The sequence below is a fragment of the Nelumbo nucifera genome, chromosome 1 (assembly GCF_055504915.1).
Source record: "Nelumbo nucifera cultivar China Antique chromosome 1, China Antique-T2T, whole genome shotgun sequence".
Classification (NCBI taxonomy): Eukaryota; Viridiplantae; Streptophyta; class Magnoliopsida; order Proteales; family Nelumbonaceae; genus Nelumbo; species Nelumbo nucifera.
This window is the reverse complement of record NC_142649.1, coordinates 131,646,206-131,669,460: the sequence shown is the minus strand read 5'-3', so window position 1 is coordinate 131,669,460 and position 23,255 is coordinate 131,646,206. Positions and strand designations below refer to the sequence as shown.

The 23,255-nt window shown below is 39.0% G+C and overlaps 1 protein-coding gene across 2 annotated transcripts in view; it reads left to right on the top strand.

Annotated features, from left to right (window-relative positions):
- LOC104608172 (uncharacterized) overlaps positions 1 to 23,255 on the top strand; it is a 112,611-nt gene that overhangs the window by 6,000 nt on the left and 83,356 nt on the right. For both annotated transcript variants that reach the window (XM_019199574.2, XM_019199575.2), the window contains exon 3: positions 14,439 to 14,495. In XM_019199574.2, coding sequence (XP_019055119.1) covers positions 14,439 to 14,495 — 57 coding nt within the window. The remainder of the gene's footprint in view (positions 1 to 14,438; positions 14,496 to 23,255) is intronic.

The window sequence follows — 23,255 nt, the reverse complement described above, 5'->3', positions numbered from 1 at the left end:
AAATGCTTCTTCTAGTGCCTTTGCAAAATCAGGTACTGCACTTGCATGTCATGTCCCACCCTCTAGCTCTTGGATAATTGACACAGGAGCCAGTGATCATATGACTGGTACGCCTTCCTACTTTACCACTTGTGGACTTTTTTCAGGGAAAGGTATGATTACCGTTGCCAATGGATCCCAGACCCCAATATCGGGTTTGGGTGAAGTTAAACTTACCGATATTCTTTCTTTGAACTCTGTACTCCATGTTCCACAATTGCATAGAAATCTCTTATCTGTTAGTTCTCTTACAAAGTCTCATAACTGCTTTGTAACCTTCTTTCCATCTCATTGTGTCTTTCAGGACTTGAGTACGGGGAAGACGATTGGCTACTGACATGAAGCCGATGGAGTTTATCTTCTCGATCAGTCTCCAATGTTAGGGTTGATGTGTGTTGAAGTCATTTTTTTTATTCAAATAATTTGTAATAAGTGGGCTAGCTAGTCTACTAGCCAAATCATTAAAATTATAAAAAAGTATCTTGTATAGGAGTTCCCCATCTTAAGTGGGGAGTTCTCTCTCTTTAAGTGGGAGGGACAGGTGTCCTTCACCTAGGAGGAGGGGGTAGTTACATAACCACCCCACTCCCTATTTAAGCTCCTTAAGGGGAAACTAGAAACATACATACACACAGAGAGACTCTTCGGAGAAAATTTTCACAAAAGATTCTTAAGAAAAGCAAAGATAAGGAGAGAAGAAAAGAGAAGTGCTCAAGGGAAGGCAAGGAAGGGAAAATCTCACTAATTCAGGTAGAGAAAAGGAAAGCCCTCTCTGTGAATACTTCCTATTTATGTCTTCTGCTATGTATCCTTCTTTCTTTCCCTTTTGTTATTACTTTTGAGAAAGGAAAAAGAGGGAAATAAACCATCTACAACCAGGTGCCTTTACTTGGTTGATTATGGTCCCTCTTTCAAGACAAAGTTAGGGATTAAGCCATCTACAGTCTAATTCTCAAAGACTGATTATGGTTCCCTTCAAATGAAAATGAAGAGTAAGGGGGGATGAACCATCTACAACCAGGTGCCTCTACTTGGTTGATTATGGTTCATCTTTCAAGACAAAGTTAGGGAGTAAACCATCTACAGTCTAAATCTCAAGGGTTGATTATGGCTCCCTTCAAATGAAAATGAAGAATGGAGGGATGAAAATCGTCTACAATCAAATATTCAATTTGATTGACTACGGTTTCCTTTTTGTATGAAAAATTCCAAGGAGTAAGGCTGTCTACAATCAGAATTTCATTTGATTGACTACAACTTATTATGAATAAAGGAGTGAGAAGGAAATTTTCTTTGTATTAAAGAAAAGAGAAATGTATTGCTGTATAGTTTCTCAATTTTATTTTCTTCTTCTTTCTTTTCATTCTTGTACACCTGATGTAAAAGAAAAGCAAATGAAAAGTTCTTTTTTAAGTATCCTATTGTTCTTTTCTTTTGTTCTATGCGTTCATTTCTCCAAGTCAGAATCAAAAGGTGTTCTCTACTTTCTTGTGGGATTGTAATTAAGGGGAACAATCCGTATGATTCCCTGAATGGGCCTTACCCAAAATAATAAAAACTCAATCACTTGATTGAGTGAATTATGTTGCATGAGAATTTATTAAAATTTTCACACCAACAATGTGTCAGTCTGTGTCTTGTCATGATGAGAAACTAAGTCAATTGAAATTGTGGCATCATCGTCTTGGACATGTGTCTTTTGGTTCCTTGAAGTTTTTGTTTCCTAGTTTATTTGAGTCATTGTCTAATTCTGGTCTACAATGTGAAGTTTGTTAACTATCAAAGCAATGTAGAACAACCTTTTTTGCAAGTAACAAAAGAAGTAATGTTGCTTTTCATTTAATACATACTGATGTTTGGGGACCTTATTCCATTCCATGTATGGGTGGCTACAAATATTTCATTCTCATTATTGATGATTACTCACGGTATACTTGGCTGTACTTGATGAAGAACTGAGATGAAGTTCATTCAATTGTGAAAGGCTTCTTTAGTATGGTGGAGACACAGTTTGAGAAGAAGATTAAGATTATTAGATCTGACAACGCCAATGAGTACTTTGAGAAGCACCTACAAACCTTCCTTGTAGAAAAAGGAGTGATTCACCAAAGTTCTTGCCCTCATACTCCCCAACAAAATGGGGTATCAGAGAGAAAAAATAGACATGTGATTGAAGTTTCCAGAGACTTGTTATTCTAGATGCATGTTCTAACTCGGTTTTGGGGGGATGTTGCTCAAACAATTGTATATCTTATTAACAGACTTCCCTCGCGGACCCTGCACCTTCAGTCTCCTCAGCAACCTCTTTTTCTTGATGAGGATACATTCCATCTTCCTCCCAAGGTTTTTGGGTGTGTTTGTTTTGTCCATGACACGAGTCTTTCTAGGCTAAAATTTGATCCAAAGTCTATTAAGTGTGTCTTCTTGGGATATTCTTTAGTCCAAAAGGGGTATCGTTGTTATGATTCTTGTTCTAGAAAAAAGTATGTGTCCAAAGATGTCACATTCTTTGAGTCTACTCCCTTCTTCTGTGTCTCTCGACCTTCTCTTCAGGGGAGGATGTTAGTGAAGATCAGACTCTCTTTTGTATGCTAATTCTTGCAACTGATGTTGTCAATCCTTTTCCTCCTCCTCCCTATAGTCATAGTTGTCCTCCTCCCGTGCCTCCTCCTTTGCCTCCTCCTATTCCTCGTTCTTGGCATCAGTGGTTTGTCAAACGAAGAAAGAGGATGGCTCCAGAGATTGAATGTCCATTACAATTTGACCTCTCGGACTCGGGTAATTTGGATTCTGAACCTCTTCCTATTTCTGATGCCTATGTTGAATCTATTGTTGAGCCTACTCTTGTAGATTCTAACCTCAACCTTCCTATTGCAATTCGCAAAGCGAGATGGACATGTGCTAAGTATCCTATCTCAATCTATGTCTCTTATGATACTTTGTCACCCTCTTATTGTGCCTATATCTCTTTATTGCTTCTGTTTTTATCCCTCACAATGTTACTGAGGCAGTGCAGTTCCCTCATTGGAAGGATGCTATGAACCAAGTAATGGAGGCACTAAAAAAAAACCAGACTTGGGAAATTGTTTCTCTTCCAAGTTGACCATACCCTGTTTATTAGGAGAGCAAATGGAAAGATAACTATGTTGATAGTATATGTCAATGATATTGTTATCACAGGGGACGATATCTCTAGGATTGTTGAACTGAAGTCTTTCCTTACTACTGAATTCAAAATTAACGATCTCGGAAATCTCCGGTATTTCCTATTGTGAAAATTTGAGAGAAAAAATGAATTGATTGTATATCTTGGAAGGAGCATATACACAACTTTATATAGAATTACAGAGCTAATTTATAGGGTGATAAAATAGGAAACTGACTTTTCCTAAAAAACTAATTTCTATATCAGTGGGATTCTCCAATTAATATCCCATGATTCTAGGATATCCCATGACTCTAGGAAATTATGTTTCCTAAACTGATGGACCTAAAATTATGGAGAATCAATCAGAGAGTCAATCTTCTACTTTCCAACACTCCTCCTCAAGCTGGTGAATATGCATCTTTCATTCCCAGCTTGGAGATAAGTCCTTGGAATGCCACACTGCAAAGCCCTTTTGTCAGCACATCTGCCAGTTGACCATTCGTTGAGACGTATGGAGTGCAAATTAATCCGCTATCCAGCTTTTCCTTTATGAAATGTTTATCTATCTCAATGTGCTTTGTCCTGTCATGTTGGACGGGATTGTGAGCAATGTTAATAGCTGACTTGTTGTCACAGAATAATCTCATTGGACCTTCCCATCTGATCTTTAGGTCTTCCAAAATTATCTTGAGCCATAGTAATTCACATACTCCCTGAGCCATTGCCCTGAATTCTGCCTCCGCACTTGATCTAGCTACCACATTTTGCTTCTTACTCCTCCATGTCACAAGATTTCCTCCAAGGAACGTACAGTAACCTATAGTGGACCGCCTATCCATGGGAGAGCCTGCATAATCTGCATCGGTGTATGCCTCTAGGGTTAATCCAGTGTTTCTTTTAAACAAGATTCCTTTGCCAGGATTAGCCTTTAGGTAATGTAGTATCCTATAGACCACCTGTAGGTGAACCTCTTTCGAGTTGTGCATAAACTGGCTAGCCACGCTCACGGCATATGCTATGTCTGGCCTTGTGTGGGCAAGATATATAAGTTTTCCTACTAATCTTTGGTACATTTCCCTATTCATGACTGGATCTTCATTTGCTTCTCCCAATTTGTAATTTGGCTCAATCGGCATGGAGGATGGTTTGCATGCTAACTTTCCTGTCTCTCTTAAAAGATCTGTTACATATTTCTGTTGTGAGATAAAGATGCCTTCTCTGGAATGAGCTACTCCAATCCCTAGAAAATACTTCAATCTCTCAAGTTCTTTTATTTCGAATTCTCTGACTAGGCATCTTCTCAAGGCTTCCTTCTCCTTTTCATCATTTTCTGTCACAATTATGTCATCGACATATACCAGAAGAGTCGTGACTCCCCCTGCATCCGAATGCTTTATAAAGAGTGTATGATCTCCCTGACTTTGTTTGTATCCGATGGCAAGCATAACTTTAGTAAATATTCCAAACTAGGTGATTGCTTGAGACCATATAGTGCTTTCTTCAACCTGCAAACTTTATTTCCTTTTAGATTTCCTTTGAAGCCCGGAGGAATATCCATGTATATCTCCTCCTCTAAATTACCGTGAAGAAAAGCATTCTTTACATCAAAATTCTTACTGTATTCATCTTAGCCACTGGAGCGAATGTCTCCTGATAGTCAACACCATAGGTTTGTGTATATCCTTTTGCCACGAGTCTTGCCTTGTATCTTTCTAGAGAGCCGTCTGACTTGTACTTTACTGTGAAAACCCACTTGCAGCCCCACGGGTTTCTTTCCTGGTGGTAGGTCAACAATTTCCCATGTTTGATTCTTATCTAGAGCCTGCATCTCTTCTCTCATAGCATCTTTCCATTTCTCATCAGATAATGCCTCAGATAAAGTATTAGGATTATGAATGGTGTTTAGACTAACTAGGAAACTCCTATGTGATGGTGAGAATTTTTTAAAGGACACAAAATTTGCTAAGGGATATAAGGGATGTTTAGTGCATTCTCTTGTGCCTTTCCTAAGGGCAATAGGAAGATCTTGGTCAGATGCTAATTCAGAAGAAATTTCTGGAACTGTATTTACCTCATTCTAAGGATTAGGAGTTGAATCTTGAACCTGCACAAGATTAGGATCCTGGTTTCTTCTTCTTGAATATACCTGCAATCTCATAGAATCACAAAGTTCATCATTCTCTGTCATGGGTCTGGTATGAATGGGTGAAGAAGTTGGTTTGGTTTGAGGTGGTTCGATAGGTGCCGATACGGATTGAACTGGTATAGATGCTGAGTTTGGGTGTTGAGAAACTGTAGGTAGACCAAGCAGGAACAAATCTCTGTCCTTATCTTCAATGAATGACAAGGACTCCCCCTGAAGATAAGGTTGAGTGAAATATGGTGTTTTTTCTTCAAAAGTGACATCAATAGAGACAAAGAATTTTTTAGTAGGTGAGTGGTAACACTTATAACCCTTTTGGGTGGACGAATAACCCACAAAAATACACGTGACGGCTCTTGGATCTAACTTCCCTCTATTATGGGTATGAACATGGACAAAAGCAGTGCATCCAAAGATTCTTGGGGTGAGATTATTTGTTGTACGTAGATCGGGATAAAATTGAGAAAGTGTTTCCATTGGTGTTTTAAATCCCAATACCCTCGAAGGTAATCGATTTATAATGTATGCGGCTGTAAGCACAGCTTCCCCCCAATAGGTTTTTGGAACATGCTGGTGGAAAAGTAAGGCTCGGGTTGCAGCTAGTAAATGACCATTCTTCCTTTCTGCTACTCCGTTTTGTTGTGGAGTATTAATGCAGGAGGATTCATGGATAATCCCTTCTTTTTGAAAATATGGGGATAAAGTTTGGTTGAAATAATCCCGTGCATTATCTGATCTAAATCTTTTGATTTTGACCCCAAACTGATTTTGGATCATGTTATGGAAATTTGGGAGTACACTACTTACATCTGATTTAGATTTAAGAAGAAAGATCCAAGAGACCCTAGTGCATTCATCAATAAAAGAGACGAACCATCGTGAGCCAGACACATTTGGAACTGTGGAGGGTCCCCATATATCACTATGGATAAAAAAGAATGGGACTGAACTTCTCTTGTTACTGATTGGAAAGGGCACACGCTTGTATTTTGCAAATTCACACACATCACAATGAAAATATTCAACACTCAATCCTTTAAACAAAGAGGGAAACATAGTTTTCAGAATTCCAAAAGATGGATGTCCTAGTATAAAGTGATGAAGCCAAATGGTGTCTTTGTTGGATGATGAAAGGAATGACAGAGATAACTTATCCTGGACAATATTTGATTTGCATGATTCTTCAAGATAGTAGAGTCCATTCTTATCCTTAGCAAGTCCAATCCTCTTCCCCGAATCCTAGTCCTGAAATATACAGTAAGAAGGATAGAAAAGCACATTACAGTTCATGTCATGGGTGAGTTTTTGGATGGATATCAGGTTAGTGGACAATTTTGGAACATGAAGGACACTTTTTAGTGTAAGTGATGGATTAATATGGATATCCCCAAGACCAGCTATGGTAGTAAGGAACCGTCTGCAATGGCTATTTTTCGATTGCTTGGGCAGGGGGTATAAGTGCTAAAATGTAGTGAGGAGTGAGTCATGTGATCTGTGGCTCCTGAGTCAATAACCCATAAATCCCTAATAGGTTCATCTGAGACATTTAGTCCGTGAGGAATAGAAAACTTACCTGAGATTGCAAGAGAGCCTGTACCACTAGGTTTCTCCAACGATCCCAGAAGCCCCCTTAACTTTTCGATCTCCTCCTTATTGAACTCGGTCTTGTCTGGAGGCTTTTCTTGGCTCGGTTGATTTGTGGTGAAGTTAGCTTGACTTCGACTCTTCTGTTGTCCTCCTCTGTAGCCCCATTCCCTATTTGATGGTTTACCATTCAGCTTCCAACACTTCTCTTTGGTGTGCCTTGGTTTCTTGCAATAGGTACACCAAAGAGACTCCTTGTTGTCCCGTGCAGAGGACAAATCTGTCTTCATTCCTTCCAGTATTTTCGGTTGTTCCATCCTTGTAGTCATGGCTGAACCTTCTAGTACTTGGGGTTCAAGCATAATCCCCCTACGGCTTTCTTCAGCACAGATTAGAGAAATAGTCTCATTTAGAGATGGTACCTCTTATTTGCCGAGAATCTGGACCCTAACTTGATCAAATTCTGCGTTGAGTCCTGCAAGAAAGTCATAAACACGATCTTTTTTCATAGAACTCTTTAGGATTGCTGCATCCGCTGCACATTTAGTCTCAATGCACCGATAATGACCGAGTTCTTGCCACAGGTTCTGCAGTAAATTTGCATACTCGGTAATTGACTTTGATTTCGTACACTTGTGTTGCATCACATGCTTTTGAATATGTTTGTCGGACGGCATCCCAGATCTCTTTAGCCGTGGATAAAAACATACACGTGTCGCTGATTTCAGGGTTCATTGAATTCCATAACCATGACATGATCATGGAGTCAGCTTCGTCCCATGCATCAAATCTTGGATCTCCTTCCTTCGGTCCCGTCCCTAAGAGATGGCTAAGCTTTCCTTTTCCCTTTAAATTTGTTCGAACAAACTGAGACCACTTCAAATAATTTTTCCTGTTCAACCTATATGCTGCCTGAATGTTTTGCAGGTCACCAGATGCTTGATGTGAGGAAACTTCTTCGGATTGTGCAGTGGTATTTGATACAGTGGTTTCTGACATATTGGGCGGGCTTCAAGAAAGAGAGAAAAACAGACAATGAAGGTCTGAAAAACTTAGTAAGGGTTGGCGATGAAGGCCTAAAGAATCTTTCAGCCAATGTAAAAAAAAAAGTAACTGTAATGCTCCACTAAACTGAAGAGTGGATCGAAACCACTCAAAATCAAAACTGATCCAAACCAAACCAAAGGGATTCAGTAAATCTGCTCTGGGCAACACCAGATCTAAGATTTCAGACTGATCTGATGTCTCTACAAAGAGATCCAAGAAAAAAGGATGAATCCGATGGCGCAACAGTCCAGAAGAAGCAAAAATGTAGAGTTCAGATCTGTAGCCGATCTCGAAGAAGAATCAAGGACACTCAAGAACCTCCCAAATACTCTTAGAGAGTTCTTGAACCAGCAACAGAGATGACCAAAGAGATACTATGTGTGGATTAAGTCGTGACCAGCTCTGATACCATGTGAAAATTTGAGAGAAAAAATGAATTGATTGTATATCTTAGAAGGAGCATATACACAACTTTATATAGAATTACAGAGCTAATTTACAGGGTGATAAAATAGGAAACTAACTTTTCCTAAAAAATTAATTTCTATATCAGTGGGATTCTCCAATTAATATCCCATGATTCTAGGAAATTAAGTTTCCTAAACTGATGGACCTAAAATTATGGAGAATCAATCAGAGAGTCAATCTTCTACTTTCCAACACCTAGGTATTGAGGTAGCAAGGTCAAAGAGGGGCATTTATATTTCCCAGAGGAAATATGTCCTTGATTTGCTTCAGGAGGTAGGAAAATTGGATTGTAAACCAGCTGAAACTCCAATTGATCCCAATCATAAGTTGGGAGTTGATGATGGAGATGCTCTTCTTGACAATGGTGTGTGAGAGGCTTATTGGTCGCCTTCTCTACTTGTGTCTGACTAGACCAGATATATCATATGCTGTGAGTGTGGTCAACCAATACATGCACAAGCTTAGATCATCTCATATGCAAGTTGTGAATAGAATACTTGCCTATTTGAAGGGATGTCCAGGAAAGGGGATATTGTATTCTAATCATGGGCATCTGAAGGTAGAGGCCTATTCTAATGCTGACTGGGCAGGTTCTATTGATTATAGGCGGTCTACTTCTGGCTATTGTACTTTGGTGGGTGGTAATGTTGTGTCTTGGAGAAGTAAGAAACAATCATTTGTAGCTCGATCTAGTGCAGAGGTAGAGTATAGAGTGATGGCACATGGAGTTTCAGAATTGTCGTGGTTGAAGAACTTGTTGACAGAAATGAGAGTGCAAATTGATACTCCAATGACATTATATTGTGACAATCAAGCTGCCATAAACATAGCCCACAACCCTGTTCAACATGATCGTACAAAGCATATTGAGGTTGATCGACATTTCATTAGAAAAAGAGTTGCCAGTGGAGAGATTTGTCTACCTTATGTGAGGTCTGAAGACCAGTTGGCTGATTGTCTTACTAAAGGTGTTCCCAAATCAAAGCTCAACAACAATTTGAGCAAGCTGGGCATGATAAATATCTATAATCAACTTGAGGGGGAGTGTTAAGAGTGTGAGGACATTTCTGTCTTTTTGTGTTATTTTGTATTTGGGTGCCTATTCAAGGGCACTTTTTTAATTTTGCTAATGAATAAGAAATGAAAAGCCTCTTGGTGTGAATAGTGCTACACCAAGCTCTTCTCGACACTTCCTTCTTCTCTTCCTCCTTTTCTTCTCTCTTCAACATCTCTGAACTTTGCAACTTTTTTAATATGATTAAAAAGATTAAATGAGGTCTTATTTGTAAGTAGTAACCCACTTTAATTTGTATTCACTATTTATTTGATAAATTTATTTTTAAAAGGTAAATTAAGTTACGCTTCCAAAAAAGTTAAATCTAGTTTGCAATTAATAAACTATTTCATCTAAAAGAATGAAACTCACACCATTTGTATAAATTGTTTAGTCATTTTTATGAATTTAATTTATTTTTATTTTTATCCATTTAATATTTTGAATATTTTTAAGTTAAATTATTTGTTTAATCGTTATTTTTGAAATGGTTGTGTTTGAATAAAATTCAGTTACTACCATAACATTTGAAGTGGCCACTTTTTATGCTGTGTTTGGTTGCTGTGCAATTTTATTTGCATTAGTACAAATGCATAAGAGTGCCATGAAAAAAATGCAAATTCTCATTTGATTTTGTTTGGGGTTTTACTTTATTCTACTTCATGTCTCATTTTACTTCATTTGTACTGCAATGAAACAAAATAAGCTAAAATTTGAAATAAAAATAGGTCAGAATTTACACTCAAATCATTTGCACTGCCATGGTTTTGCATCAATACAAATTTGTTTGCATTGCAACCAAACACAACCTTAGGGATTAGGATGCTACGTGCATGAATTTTAAGAGAGTGGACTTATCACTTTTTTGTGAGTGGATAGACTTTTTTAAGAGTGAGAGTTTAACCTCTTCTAAGATTCTATCTATTGAAATTTTACAATGCCACATGTCTAAAGTGTGGGGGCATGATTTACCATGTTTTGATGTACAATTCATTGTTATTTAGTAAAGAGCTCTGCTATTGTTTTTTTGATAAATGAGAATGAGTGATGTTTTATTAAACATAAAATAGAAAAAATGTACATTCAACATAAAGGGAGGTGTGAGATGTTACCTCCCTTTAGAGTTAAACAATGAAGCACATTCTATCTTGAATTACAATTATAAGGTAGCCGAAAACAGGTCAGCCCTTGATACCCCTTGTTTAGCCAAAGAGTCAGTCATGGTATTGACTGACCTGCTAATCCACTGAAAACTAATTGACATGTTCCTTGTAAGCCAACGAACTTTCTTTAGAAGATCCCTGTAACCCCAATAAACTGTTTCTGGTTTTGATAACCAACCTATTACCACCTCGGAATTCCCTTCAACTATCAAGTTCTCCATTCCTAGTTGACCAACAACTTGTATTCCTTGTACCGCAGCTAGTATCTTCGCCCTTGTAGAGTCACCAAATCCCATTGGTCCTGAGAATAGACATATGATGTTGTTGTCCTTATTCCTTAGAATCCCTCCTTTACCCGAGGGCCCTGGATTACCTTGACTGCTTTTGTCAAAATTCAGTTTTACCATTCCTTTCGGGGGAGGTATCCATTCTGCTTGTAGAGTGTTCTTTGTGGGAGCTGTGGATGCCACTGCTGCCCAATTTCTCCTTAAATCATCAAAGGAATAGTTCCCAAACAGATCTTTAGTTTTCAGCCATGAAATTGTCCTTGCCATGATATACTCCTTTACTTCAGTTAGGCTTCTTTCCTTTTCTTGGAAGATTCTTGAATTTCTCTCTTCCCAAATTGTCCACAAACTAGCTGCTCTCATACACTTCCACATTAAAATCTTTTTGTTAGCTGTCCTAAGGTATGCAGTTCAAACAATAGCTTTACTTCATAGGGCAAATGAAGGGATGAGAGATCCATCATATGGATGGCCGAACCCTACATGTAGGTTGGGCGAAATTTCAAAAATTTCTCTCTCCCATGTGGGAATCAAATTCCCTATTTTAGAAAACTGCATTTTCAAGGATCAATCTTGAACCCTAAACCAGACCAGATCTGAAACCAAAAGGTAGGAGAGGGAAATATTTGATACAGAGTAGTAGTAACTTCTAATGAAGGTGTTCACGCCCAAGGAGATCACCAAAGACTGCTCCCACTGAAGATGACACAGCGTAGGGTGGAGCAGAATCAACAGGGTGGTTCATCAACAAGAACCTGATTTTTCACCAAGAATCCGATGGAGAGCGAGTGAGCACGACTTCAGATCAGTTTTTCTCAAAAAACTGATATCAAGAAGCTTTCTTGATCGCTCCTACAGGTGGAGATTGAACTGGCAATGGCGGCAACAACAGGAGAAGGAAAGAGCAGAAGATGGCGTCAGTCCAACTGCAGCTGTCTTCTCTCTTGTATCAGTAATCTGATGGGGTAAATTGGGGTTCGCCCTCCTCCTCTATTTATAGCTTTAAAGAGAGCTTCTCCTAATCCCATTAGGAGTTTCCTAATCCAAATCTTATATTTGGATCTGGACTCTCTAAGGATAATCCCTTATTTTATCTGCAGATAATGATCAGCCCTCCTAATCCCATTAGGAGTTTCCTAATCCAAATCTTTATTTGGATTTGGACTCTCTGAGTGGATAGGGATAACTCCCTATCCTATCTGCTGATCTAAATCCCAGAACCGCCCCTCTTTAATTAATCATATTAAACCAGTTCGAATTGGGCTTTAGGCCCATTAAGTCCATGTGCTCTCTTATCCTCCAAATTGCTGCCCAGTTGGGTATCCTTGTATGGCGTGGGACCCAAACATTGATCTACACATCAGCCACATGGGTTCAGTCCAGCATCTGTTACAAGGCTTGGCCGAATTCACTGTAGGAGACAGTGAACCCCTGAGTCCATCACCATGGGCTCTTAATGGGCCCAACATTTACACTAAATGGTCCTTGGGTCAAGCCACTTTATAAAAACCCAAGGACTGTGGGCAGATGTAAGATTAGCCATCAGGTAATACCCTCAATGGTCTTACAGTTAACCTCTCAGCTCATAATGATCAAACACTGCCCGACAAGAGAGGACCTCTCCCTCGATTGCAAGGTACAGTGCTGCACTCTCTACTCACATGGATCCCGGGAATGAAAACCTTTTGTAAACATTTTGAAACCATAATATATATATATATATATATATATATATATATATATATATATATATATATGTATATCTCTATATAAATGTATTTTACAAAACAAATTTCAACGGTTGAAATCGACTGCCGGCAACTTTGGTTTCCATCAGAGAGAGTGCATCCCCGATCATTTACTTTGTCCGACAAAGGGGCTGATTCTGTCACTATGATCACCCACTCAGATGAATTCTCAGACTGTCCCAACATACCCAGGTTTTGACCCCCTCTAAGGATCTCACTGATTGGCATATCAAAGACAGCCCAATCCGACACCTAGTGCAATATTATAATCGAGTCTAGGGGTCAGGTGTAACATTCCAGTTTTGCCCATCTATCTCCAAGGTCCAGGGCAATACTGGAATTCTGGTCCGGTTTAGGGTTTCACGAAAACCCGCACTGCATGTACCTCAGGTCTCATCACCCTTGCAGCTGAGACAAGCCACCCTCACCAACTTGGCGGCACATCAGTGTCAGCCTTGGCATGATAAATCTCCCCAGATCTATCCAACGGTTGTGAAGATTCTAAACTAACACGAGTCTTATATGTGTCCAGTTTAAGGGTATTACACAGAAACACACCATAATAACATGAATCAAATATGTACTTTATTCATTAAATGTCATAATGTACATCATTTTGATTGGAGCTAAGGGCATACACTGTCTAACAACAAATTCCACCTGCACACAAATAGAATTAAGATCCAATTCCAAATGTTAACAGCAAAAGAACAAGATATCAGCAAATGGTAACAGTCCTCGCTTTTCACTTTACACAAGATGCAGCAATTCGGGGCTTAAGACATATAAGGTCGCTTCTTTTGTAGGCTTTCCAAAGTATTGATCTTACCATAATAGGCTTCCCAACAGAAAACAGTTATTTTAGGAGGAATTGGCCTTGACTAGATTTCTTTAACTGGGAAAACCAAAGAGGAGGGGTTGGAACAAAGGGAAAAGAGCTCTGATATTTTTCTATTTGTATATTTTTTGATTGGCATATAAAACTAGGATTTGAATCTGTAATTAGTTTTTTTTTTCTTTATCAAATTTTGTTGCTTTGGTGAGTAGGCACTTTATTGTTGCCTAGAATTGAGAATCATCTTTATGCCTTGATGACTACGTTAATTTAAGGTCTTCATGACTGACACTCTTCTGATGCTAGAATTTCACCATGATACTATTAGTCCATTGGGCGATAGATGTGACCTTGTTACACATTGTGTATTCCTTAACTTTTGAATCTTGTTGATTCATTTAAATTCCTAGCTTCAAATAATGCAATATTTGTCCATCTTTTGGATACACAGTGGATTCCACTCCATCTTTGTAGATGCATTTCTACCACACTGATTTTTTGAACATGTTGTTTCTTGACTGCACAACATTCTGTTCCATACAGCATTGCTAGGCTTACAACTGTTTTATAGAGTTTTCCTTTTAACCTAAGTGGCTATTGCCTATCACATAAGACTTCAAATGTCCATTTTTCCCATCCTGCCCTAATTATATGGGTGATATCCCCATCAGTTTCTACCTTGTTATGAATTATTGAACCAAAGTAATGGAAGAGATCGTCCCCTTGATGTATATAAAATGTTTTCTCAAAAGTTTGGTGTGCCATAGGTCCTCTTGGATCTGCCATTCTGTTGGTATCATGTCGAGAACTGCTATCAGTAGAAAATAAGAACAATTGGACAAGTAGAACAAACTTGCTGCACAGACTTGTGCCCCCTTGATCACTCAATTTAGTGTTTCATTATACCTTTCCTGTATTGCAGGTTTGACAAAGAGCTCAACAAAGATATTGCAATTAAAGTTATTGATTTAGAAGAAGCGTGAGTACATCTCTTGGATACTTTATCTTTTAATCTGGTTCTCTGTCTCTCTCTCTTCAGATGCTTGGTCTATTAATAACTAGTTTTTTCTAATTCTATGTTCCATTTCAGAGCTTGATCATATTAGGGTTTGCATATATATATATATATATATATATATTTATTTATATTTATGATAAGTAAAGCTCATTATTTTCTTGTCATTCCATGGTAATGACATTGGAAAAAGTAAAATTCATGTGTAAAATTTTAAGATTGCACTCCCTTCTTCCTTGGAATGCATTCCATTGAACAAAAGAAAATTTCCATACACATTCCAATTTCTTCATAACAAACTGGGGGATTTAGGAGTGGAATGACCCCACCTCCACTGTTTTGATCAGTAAACTCTTGATCAATCAGGCAATTGTCCACAATTAGCTTTCATACGGGACTGCTTAAACATGTTCAATATTCAGAAGTCAAATCTGCATGATTCTTTGGTAATCTTCTTGATTTGGCGTACAATCTTAGGCAGGAAAAAAGTGAAAAATCTATGGAGCACTATACTGCTTGCAGTTTGTTGGGGTATTGGGAAAGAAAGGAACAGACATTTTTGATGATAAATATCAACTGGGAAGGAAAGTTCTAGCTGAGATATGTTTGTTGATTGAGGATTGGTCACTGTCTCATGCTGAATGCAAGGATATCAGTGGACAAGATCTTGGGGACAACTTCTACTGTGGGTCTGGTTACAGGGATGCTGGGTGCTGATTTAGTATTTGGTTTTTGTTTTGTATTGTTGTAGTGTAATGTGTGGGTGAAAGCTCTTTACCACTTTGTTGCACTTATCATTTTTTTTGAAGAGTAAATGAAAATTCATTAAACAAAAAAAAAAAAAAAGGAATTACAATCCAATAGGTGACAAGATGGCACCTCATTACATGCATCAGAACAAAACCTGATTGCGAACAAAAGCTCAACCAAATTACATCAACCGAATTCAGGAACATTCATAAATACTCCCCCAACCCTAAACTGTTGAATTGAACAAAAAACTGGTAGCACCCAAATCCAAATCACTAACTGCTTCCCGACCAGAGCTAATTGAGTTTCAATGTTTTCTGATTGTCTTCAAAGAGTCTGCTGTTTCCTTGTTCCCTAGTACCCAACAACATACTGCAAAAGAAATGATTTTCCTCTCATTTTTCTTCGATCCTTTCCTCTTCTGTGTTTAGCCCATAGACCTCTGTACACCCCACAATGGCAATCCAGACTACCTTTCTTCTCCTTCTTCCTTTGCTTAAGGTGCCTACCGCCAGGAACCACTGCCTCAATCTGAGATCGAACTGTCTCATCTTCGGTTCTGCTTCCAACGCTTCTTTTGTCCCTTCTCTACTGTGGAATATGAAGAGGAACAGACCTCCGTTCATCTTCCTAACTCCTATCACCTTATCTTTTCCCCTTTCAAGGCTAGCCCAAGCTTCGACCTTCTCTACTTCCAAATCCAGACCCACAAATCTTCCAACCAGGCTTGCCCTTAGAACTGACATCCTCTCCTCCAGCTTACCAACTTTCCTCACATCAACCTGTACCGACATCCCCTCCTCTCCTCACATCAACCTTAGCAACTTTCCTCACATCAAAGCTGTATATGTTTTTTTGTTTATTGCTTTCAATAGTTGCACGTATCTTTGTTATTTTTGTGATTTTTTATTTAATGATTATTTGTTATTGATGGCTAATGGGGATAAGGTATATCGCCTATAGTTCATTGGTGACACCTTTGCTTCTTGTTTCTTGTGAAGCAAAGAACATGATGATCAAAATTCTTGTGGATATTACTGAAAACATTGAAGGAATCATGTTACTAATAAATTTCAGTAGGACTGATGACAGCCAAAGGATTTCAGACAATCCGGAAGCAGATCACAAGGTCCTCAGCTTGGTTGCTTTTAGATCTAAATGTTCCCATCAAAAGACCTAAGGGATTATGGGTTGGTTGAGTAATACAAAGGAGGCAGAATTGGTAGGTGGGTAAAATTGATTTGAAACTGGGCTTATGGGTTGGTTGAGTAAATAGGAACTAGTTGGAGGTTTAAGAAATGACCTAAGGGATTGAAACAATAAGGATGCCTGTTGTACTACTATAAAAGGGTTTGGATACCATAACAAAAACAACAAAGAAAAAAAAGGAAAATAATGAGATAATAAGAGGGAAAGGAAAAAGATAGAGGACATGATTTAGCAATGTAGAAGGCTAGTAAGAACAATAACAAAAAGCAAATATGAAAACAATAACATGAAGATTTTCAAACCAGTACTCAACAAATAAACAGAATACTTGCTATAAGCTAAAGCTAGATCTTAATGGAGTCAGCACCACACAATTTCTCTAGGAGTTGACATCAAACACATTAATAGGGAAAACTCTTCAATCGTTTATTAAGTTAAATGGCTTAAATGAACTATTACATGGAGTAAAAAAGGGCAGCCCAGTACACGAGGCTCCTGCCAATGCAGGGTCTGGGGAGGAATATATTTATGCAGCCTTACCCTTGCACATACAGATAGGCTGTTTCCAAGATTTGAACCGTGGTCACCCAGGGTACAATGGAGAAACCCAACTGTTGTGCCAAGGCTCACCCTTGAACTATTACATGGGGTATTTATAGAAAAATATTAGTGGGTCTTCTATGGTCTACTGTTAAATGGTCAAGAAGCTTTTGTATGTATTTATGAAGCTTGAAAAGAAAATTCCATTCAACGATAAGCTCAGAATACTGTTTTCCAAGGAAGAAAGAAGAGAGAAGAGAAGGAAGAAGAAGAAGAGAGGGAGAATAGAAGAGAGAAAAATGTAAGAGAGTCAAAAAGCTTGGCTGGTAGTGCTAGATATTCTATTTATATATAAGGGCAACTGTACATAACTAAAAGAATGGAAATGAACCAAAATACCCTTGCGATACGTAACTGAGATATTACATCACTCCCACTCAACTTGCCACAAAGATAATAATGCCACAAGGAATTTAATCCTTTGGTAAAAACATTTGCAAGTTGCTCTTCAGTGCTGACATATGGAGTGCACACTTCTCCCTTCTCCAACTTCTCCTTGATAAAGTGTTTATCTACCTAAATATGCTTGGCCCTGTCATGGATCACTAGATTAGCTGCAATATTGATAGTAGCCTTATTATCACGGTAGAGTGACATAGGGCCATCAAGAGGAAACCTAATTCACCTAGCAGATTTTTAATCCATAGGAGTTCAACAACTCCATGAGCCATGGCCTTGTATTTTGCTTCTGCACTAGATCTGGCCACCAAACTTTGTTTCTTTTTGTTTCTTACTTCTCTAAGTAACAAGGTTTCCTCCTACAAAGGTACAGTAACCACTGGTGGATTTTCTATCATCCCCTTAGCTGGCCCAATCAACATTAGTACAAACTTCAACTTTCAGATGTCCATGCTTCTTGAAGAAGAGACCAGTTCCATAGATTTTTTTTAGGCATCTAAGAACTTTTTTTGCTGCCTCAGGATGTGTGGCCTTTGGAGCATGCATGAATTGACTGAGGACTCCCATGACATATACAATATTAGGCCTAGTCGTAAATTAGTAGAGAAGTCTTCCAACAAGCCTTTGGTACTGTTTTGAATCCTTTATGGTCTCATCATTGCAGTCCTCTACTTTGTGATTCACACCTATAGGGGTGTTTTCTGGTTTGGCTCCTATCTTCCCTGTATCCTTCAGAAGATCTAGGGTATACTTCCTTTGGGAGATGAAGATACCCTATTGAGAGCGGGCAACCTCAATCCCAAGGAAGTAATGTATTGGTCCCAAATCCTTCACCTCAAAATGTGTGGACAAGAACTTCGACCTCTATATCTTTGAGACCCAATCACTAGTAATAACTATGTCATTCACATAGACTATCAAGACTGCAGTTTTTCCTTGTTCCTTATTTACAAAGAGTGTGTGGTCAATTTGGTACTGTCTAAAACCCATTGGTTGTACTGGTTGGTGGAATTTGCTCAACCCATACAGAGGCTTCTTCAATTTGCAAACTTTTTGTTCATTACCCAGTTGAGAAATACACCTGCAGTAATTCAAAAAATATAAGAAAAGAAAGAAAGGAAGAGAAAGAAAAAGAAAGAGGTTTCAAAAGTAGGTTGTGGAAGAAGAGAAGGAAAGAGAGAGAAGAAGAGTTTGAACCTCTCTCTTTAGCTCCCTTGATCCCTTTTATTAACTTAATTCTAAAATTAAGTACAATTACCTAGATGCCCTTAATGGGGCAGTCGACAGTAAAGAAATAATTAAAGAAAACAAAAAATGCCCATAACTAAGGCCTATAACCAACAAATATAAACTTAAAGAATAGCGGTAGTGGAGGAGTTAATAGGGAGATTCTCAGTTTCCATCAAATTTAAGAATGTAGAGGATGACTTCACTTGGGTGTAACTAATGTCTACAGTCCCAATAATTATAGAGAAAGGAATGACATGTGGGAGGAACTATATGCAATTCAAGGTTTATGGGAAGGTCCATGGTGTTTGGGAGGGGAATTTAATGCGATAAGATTTTCTGAAGAAACTTATAACTCCCAACAAACCATCACAACTAGCATGAGAAAGTTTAATAGCTTTATTGCTGATTGTGAGTTAAAGGAGATCCCACTAGTGCAAGCTCGATTTACTTGGTCTAATGTACAGGAAGTGCCCTTGTGGTCGAAGTTGGATAGATTTATCTTTAATGTTGACTGGGAGAACTATTGGGGAAACTTGGTGTCTAGAGCTTTGCCTAGGGTGACCTCGGATCATTGTCCTATAAGAATAGGTGTGGAAGATTTTATCAGTGGACCTAGACCCTTTAGGTTTGAAAACATGTGGCTAACCCACCCGGATTTTGTGAATAAAGTAAAATTTCAGTGGAATGAGGAATTTAGGAGGACAAAATGGAAAGGGGTAAGATTTCACAAGAAACTACAGAGGATAAGAGCCAAAATAAAAGTTTGGAATAAGGAACATTTTGGAAGACTTGAGGAGCAAAAAGTGAATCTAACCTCTAGGATAGAAGAGTTGGATGAAAGAGAGGCTCAATCTAGAATGGAGGAGGGGGAGAGAGTTCTGAGGGGATAGTTGAAGAAGGACCTAGAAGAGGTCCTACTGAGGGAAGAAATAAGCTGGAGGCAGAAATCGAGGCATAGATGGATTAAGGAAGGTGATGGGAATACTAAGTTTTTTCATGATGTAGCAAATGAGAGGAGGAGAAAAAATTTTGTGTCTAAGTTAGTGTTGGAAAATGTGGGCATACTGGTGTAGATGTATATTTGGTAGTTGGCATTTATATTTGGTAATTGTGTAAAAATAGAATTATGTGCATTCCTAGGTCTGTGGAAAAATATAATCCCTTAAATATGGGGATTAAAAAAGGTTAGTCCCTTAATTATAGGTGTTTCTACTGTTGCTACAGTAGTCCGAACCAGTAAGGAGAAGAAGAAAGAGAAGAAGAAGAGAAGAAGAAGAGAAGAAGAAGATGAAGATGAAAGAACTGTCGAACCTGATAGCTAAACCCTATCAGTCGACCTCTTAATAGTGATTAGGCTCTAATTAAATGTACAAGGACTAAACTGCCCCTACTTAAGTATGGGACAGAGAACCCCTAATAAGACTGCCACATAAGCTCATAACTTAACCAAGGTGAGTTGACTAATCTACCCTTATTTGGCTAACTCTAACACTCCCCCTCAAGCTGGAGAATATGTCATATAATCCCAACTTGTTACATATATAGTTCACTCTCCCTGAGCTTAAGGCTTTTGTAAACAAATCTGCCCACTGATCACCTGAGCTTACATGTTCTGTGCTTATCTCTTCAGTAAGAACCTTCTCCCTCACAAAGTGGCAATCAATCTCTATGTGCTCTGTTCTCTCATGAAAAATAGGATTGGATGAGATATGGAGCGCAGCTTGATTGTCACAGTACAACTTCATAGGTTTATCCATGTGGAACCCGATTTCTTGTAGGAGATTCCTCAACCACACTAATTCACATGTAGTGTGTGCCATGGCTCTGTACTCGGCTTCAACACTGCTTCTAGCCACAACCGTCTGCTTTTTACTCTTCTACGTCACAAGATTTCCTCCAAGAAATGTGCAGTAACCTATAGTAGATCTTCTATCAGACATAGAGCCCGCCCAATCTGCATCCGTGTACCCAACTACTTCAAGTTTTCCTCCTGGTTTATACAATAGCCCACGGCCCGGAGCTCCCTTCAAATATCTTACAATTCTAAGAACTGCATCCCAGTGAGATATACGAGGGTTCTGCATAAATTGACTCACCACACTGACTGCAAAGGAGATGTCTGGTCTCGTGATAGTCAAATAGTTCAGCTTCCCCACTAGTCGTCTATACCTTCCAGGATCATCAAATATTTCCCCTGTATCACTGCTCAACTTAACATTTGGTTCCATAGGAGTCTCAGCCGGTTTTGCACCTAACAGTCCTGTTTCGTCCAATAGATCGAGAACATATTTTCTTTGGCACAGGTTTACACCTTGTCTTGATCTAGCAACTTCAATACCCAAGAAATACTTCAATGTCCCAAGGTCTTTTGTTTGAAAATGATTTTGCTGAAAGAACTTGAGTTTGTCGATCCCCAATTTGTTACTGCCAGTTATGACAATATCATCCACATAGACCACTAATAAAATATTTCCAGCTTCTGAGTCATAGCTGAACACTGAGTGATCAACCTGGCATTGTTTCATTCCAAAATTCTTCACCACTTCACTAAACTTTCCGAACCAAGCACGAGGCGATTGTTTCAACCCATAGATTGCCTTTTTCAGTCTGCACACCTTACCAGCCTCCCCCTGAGCAGCAAACCCAGGTGGTTGCTCCATATATACCTCCTCTATAAGGTCACCATGAAGGAAGGCATTTTTTATGTCAAGTTGAAATACGGGCCAATCATACATAACTGCCAGGGAAATTAACACACAGACAGAGCTAATCTTAGCCACTAGAGAGAAGCTCTCCATATAGTCCACTCCATACAACTGTGAATACCCTTTAGCAACAAGTTTGGCTTTCAGACGCTCCACACTACCATCTGGCAAGTATTTAACAGTATACACCCATTTACAACCCACAACATGCTTACCAGGAGGAAGAGTAGTGAGCTCCCACGTGAGTATGCTGAAGAGCAGAGAGTTCCTCCTCCATTGCCTGGCTCCACCCAGGTGAACTAAGATCCTCTTGGACATTGTTAGGTATGGAAATAGATAACAATAGTGAAACAAACTGGCGATGTGAGGCGGAAAGGCGAGATACTGAAACAAAATTGGAAATGGGATGGAGAGTAGAACTACGTTTACCTTTCCGTAAGGCAATGGGTAGGTCAAGTCCTGAGGGTTCAGCAACAGGAGAAACGACAGGATCCGCGGACAAGGTAGAAGCTGGAGGAGGGGCCGGTGTCGTTCGACGTGTATACACTTGCCGAATTGGTGGTCGTTCAGTAGGGATCTGCACTGGATGAGGTGACGAGTCAATTCCAACAGGAACACCCGGAACGGGATCATTGATCAGAAGAGGAAGAGGAAGTAAAGGTGGAGAAGAAGATGCTTCAGTTCCTGAGAAGAAGGGAACAAACTCAAAAAAGGTGACATCAGGACAGACATAGCACTTCCGAGTAATGGGATTGTAACACTTGTACCCTTTTTGAGTCCGAGAGTAGCCAAGAAAGACACACTTAATGGAGTGTGCATCCAACTTGTCTATTCCAGGACTCAGATTGTGAACAAAGCACACACAGCCAAAGATACGAGGTGTTAATGGAAAGGGAGACAAGGTGGGGAACAAGATAGAGAAGGGAGACCGACCATGAAGAATAAAGGAGGGCATCTGATTAATGAGGAAACACGCAGTAAGTACAACATCACTCCAAAACCGTTTAGGAACACTCATATGATGAAGAATAGACCGAGCTGTTTCAAGGAGATGACGGTTCTTCCGTTCAGCCACCCCATTTTGTTGAGGAGTGGATGCACATGAAGTTTGATGAATGATGCCATGCTGTTCTAAATACTGTTGAAAGGAAGTTAGAAAATATTCACGACCATTATCTGAACGAAGAACTTTGATTGGAACACCAAATTGTGTACGTATTTCAGCACAGAATTTTTGAAAAATGGAAAATAATTCACTCATTTCTTTCATTAAATAAACCCATGTCATTCTTGAACAATCATCAATAAAAGTGACAAAATACTTGTAACCATTATAAGACTCTATTTTGATCGTGCCCCAAACATCTGAATGAACCAAAGCAAAATGACTCAACATATGACTTTCAACTCTAGGACTGAAGGAAACACGATGATGTTTCCCAAACTGACACGACTCACACTGTAACACTGACAAATGACTCAAAGACGGAACTAGTATCTTGAGTGCCTTGAGAGAAGGATGTCCCAGTCGACAATGCCACTGTAGAGGAGTGAGTGAAGTCTGAAGTGCAACTGACGATCCACCACCGTCAAGATAATACAATCCACCAGCTTCATGCCCCCCACCAATCTTCTTCCCCGTCCTGAGATCCTGAAAAACACAAGAGGAAGGGAAAAAAGTAACAGAACAGTTAAGAGTCTTGGTTAATTTACTAACAGACATAAGATTGAATGGAAACTTAGGGACATATAGAACAAATGATAAAGAAAGAGAAGCCATGTCAACATTGCCAACACCACAGATGGGAGAGGAGGAACCATTGGCAAGGGT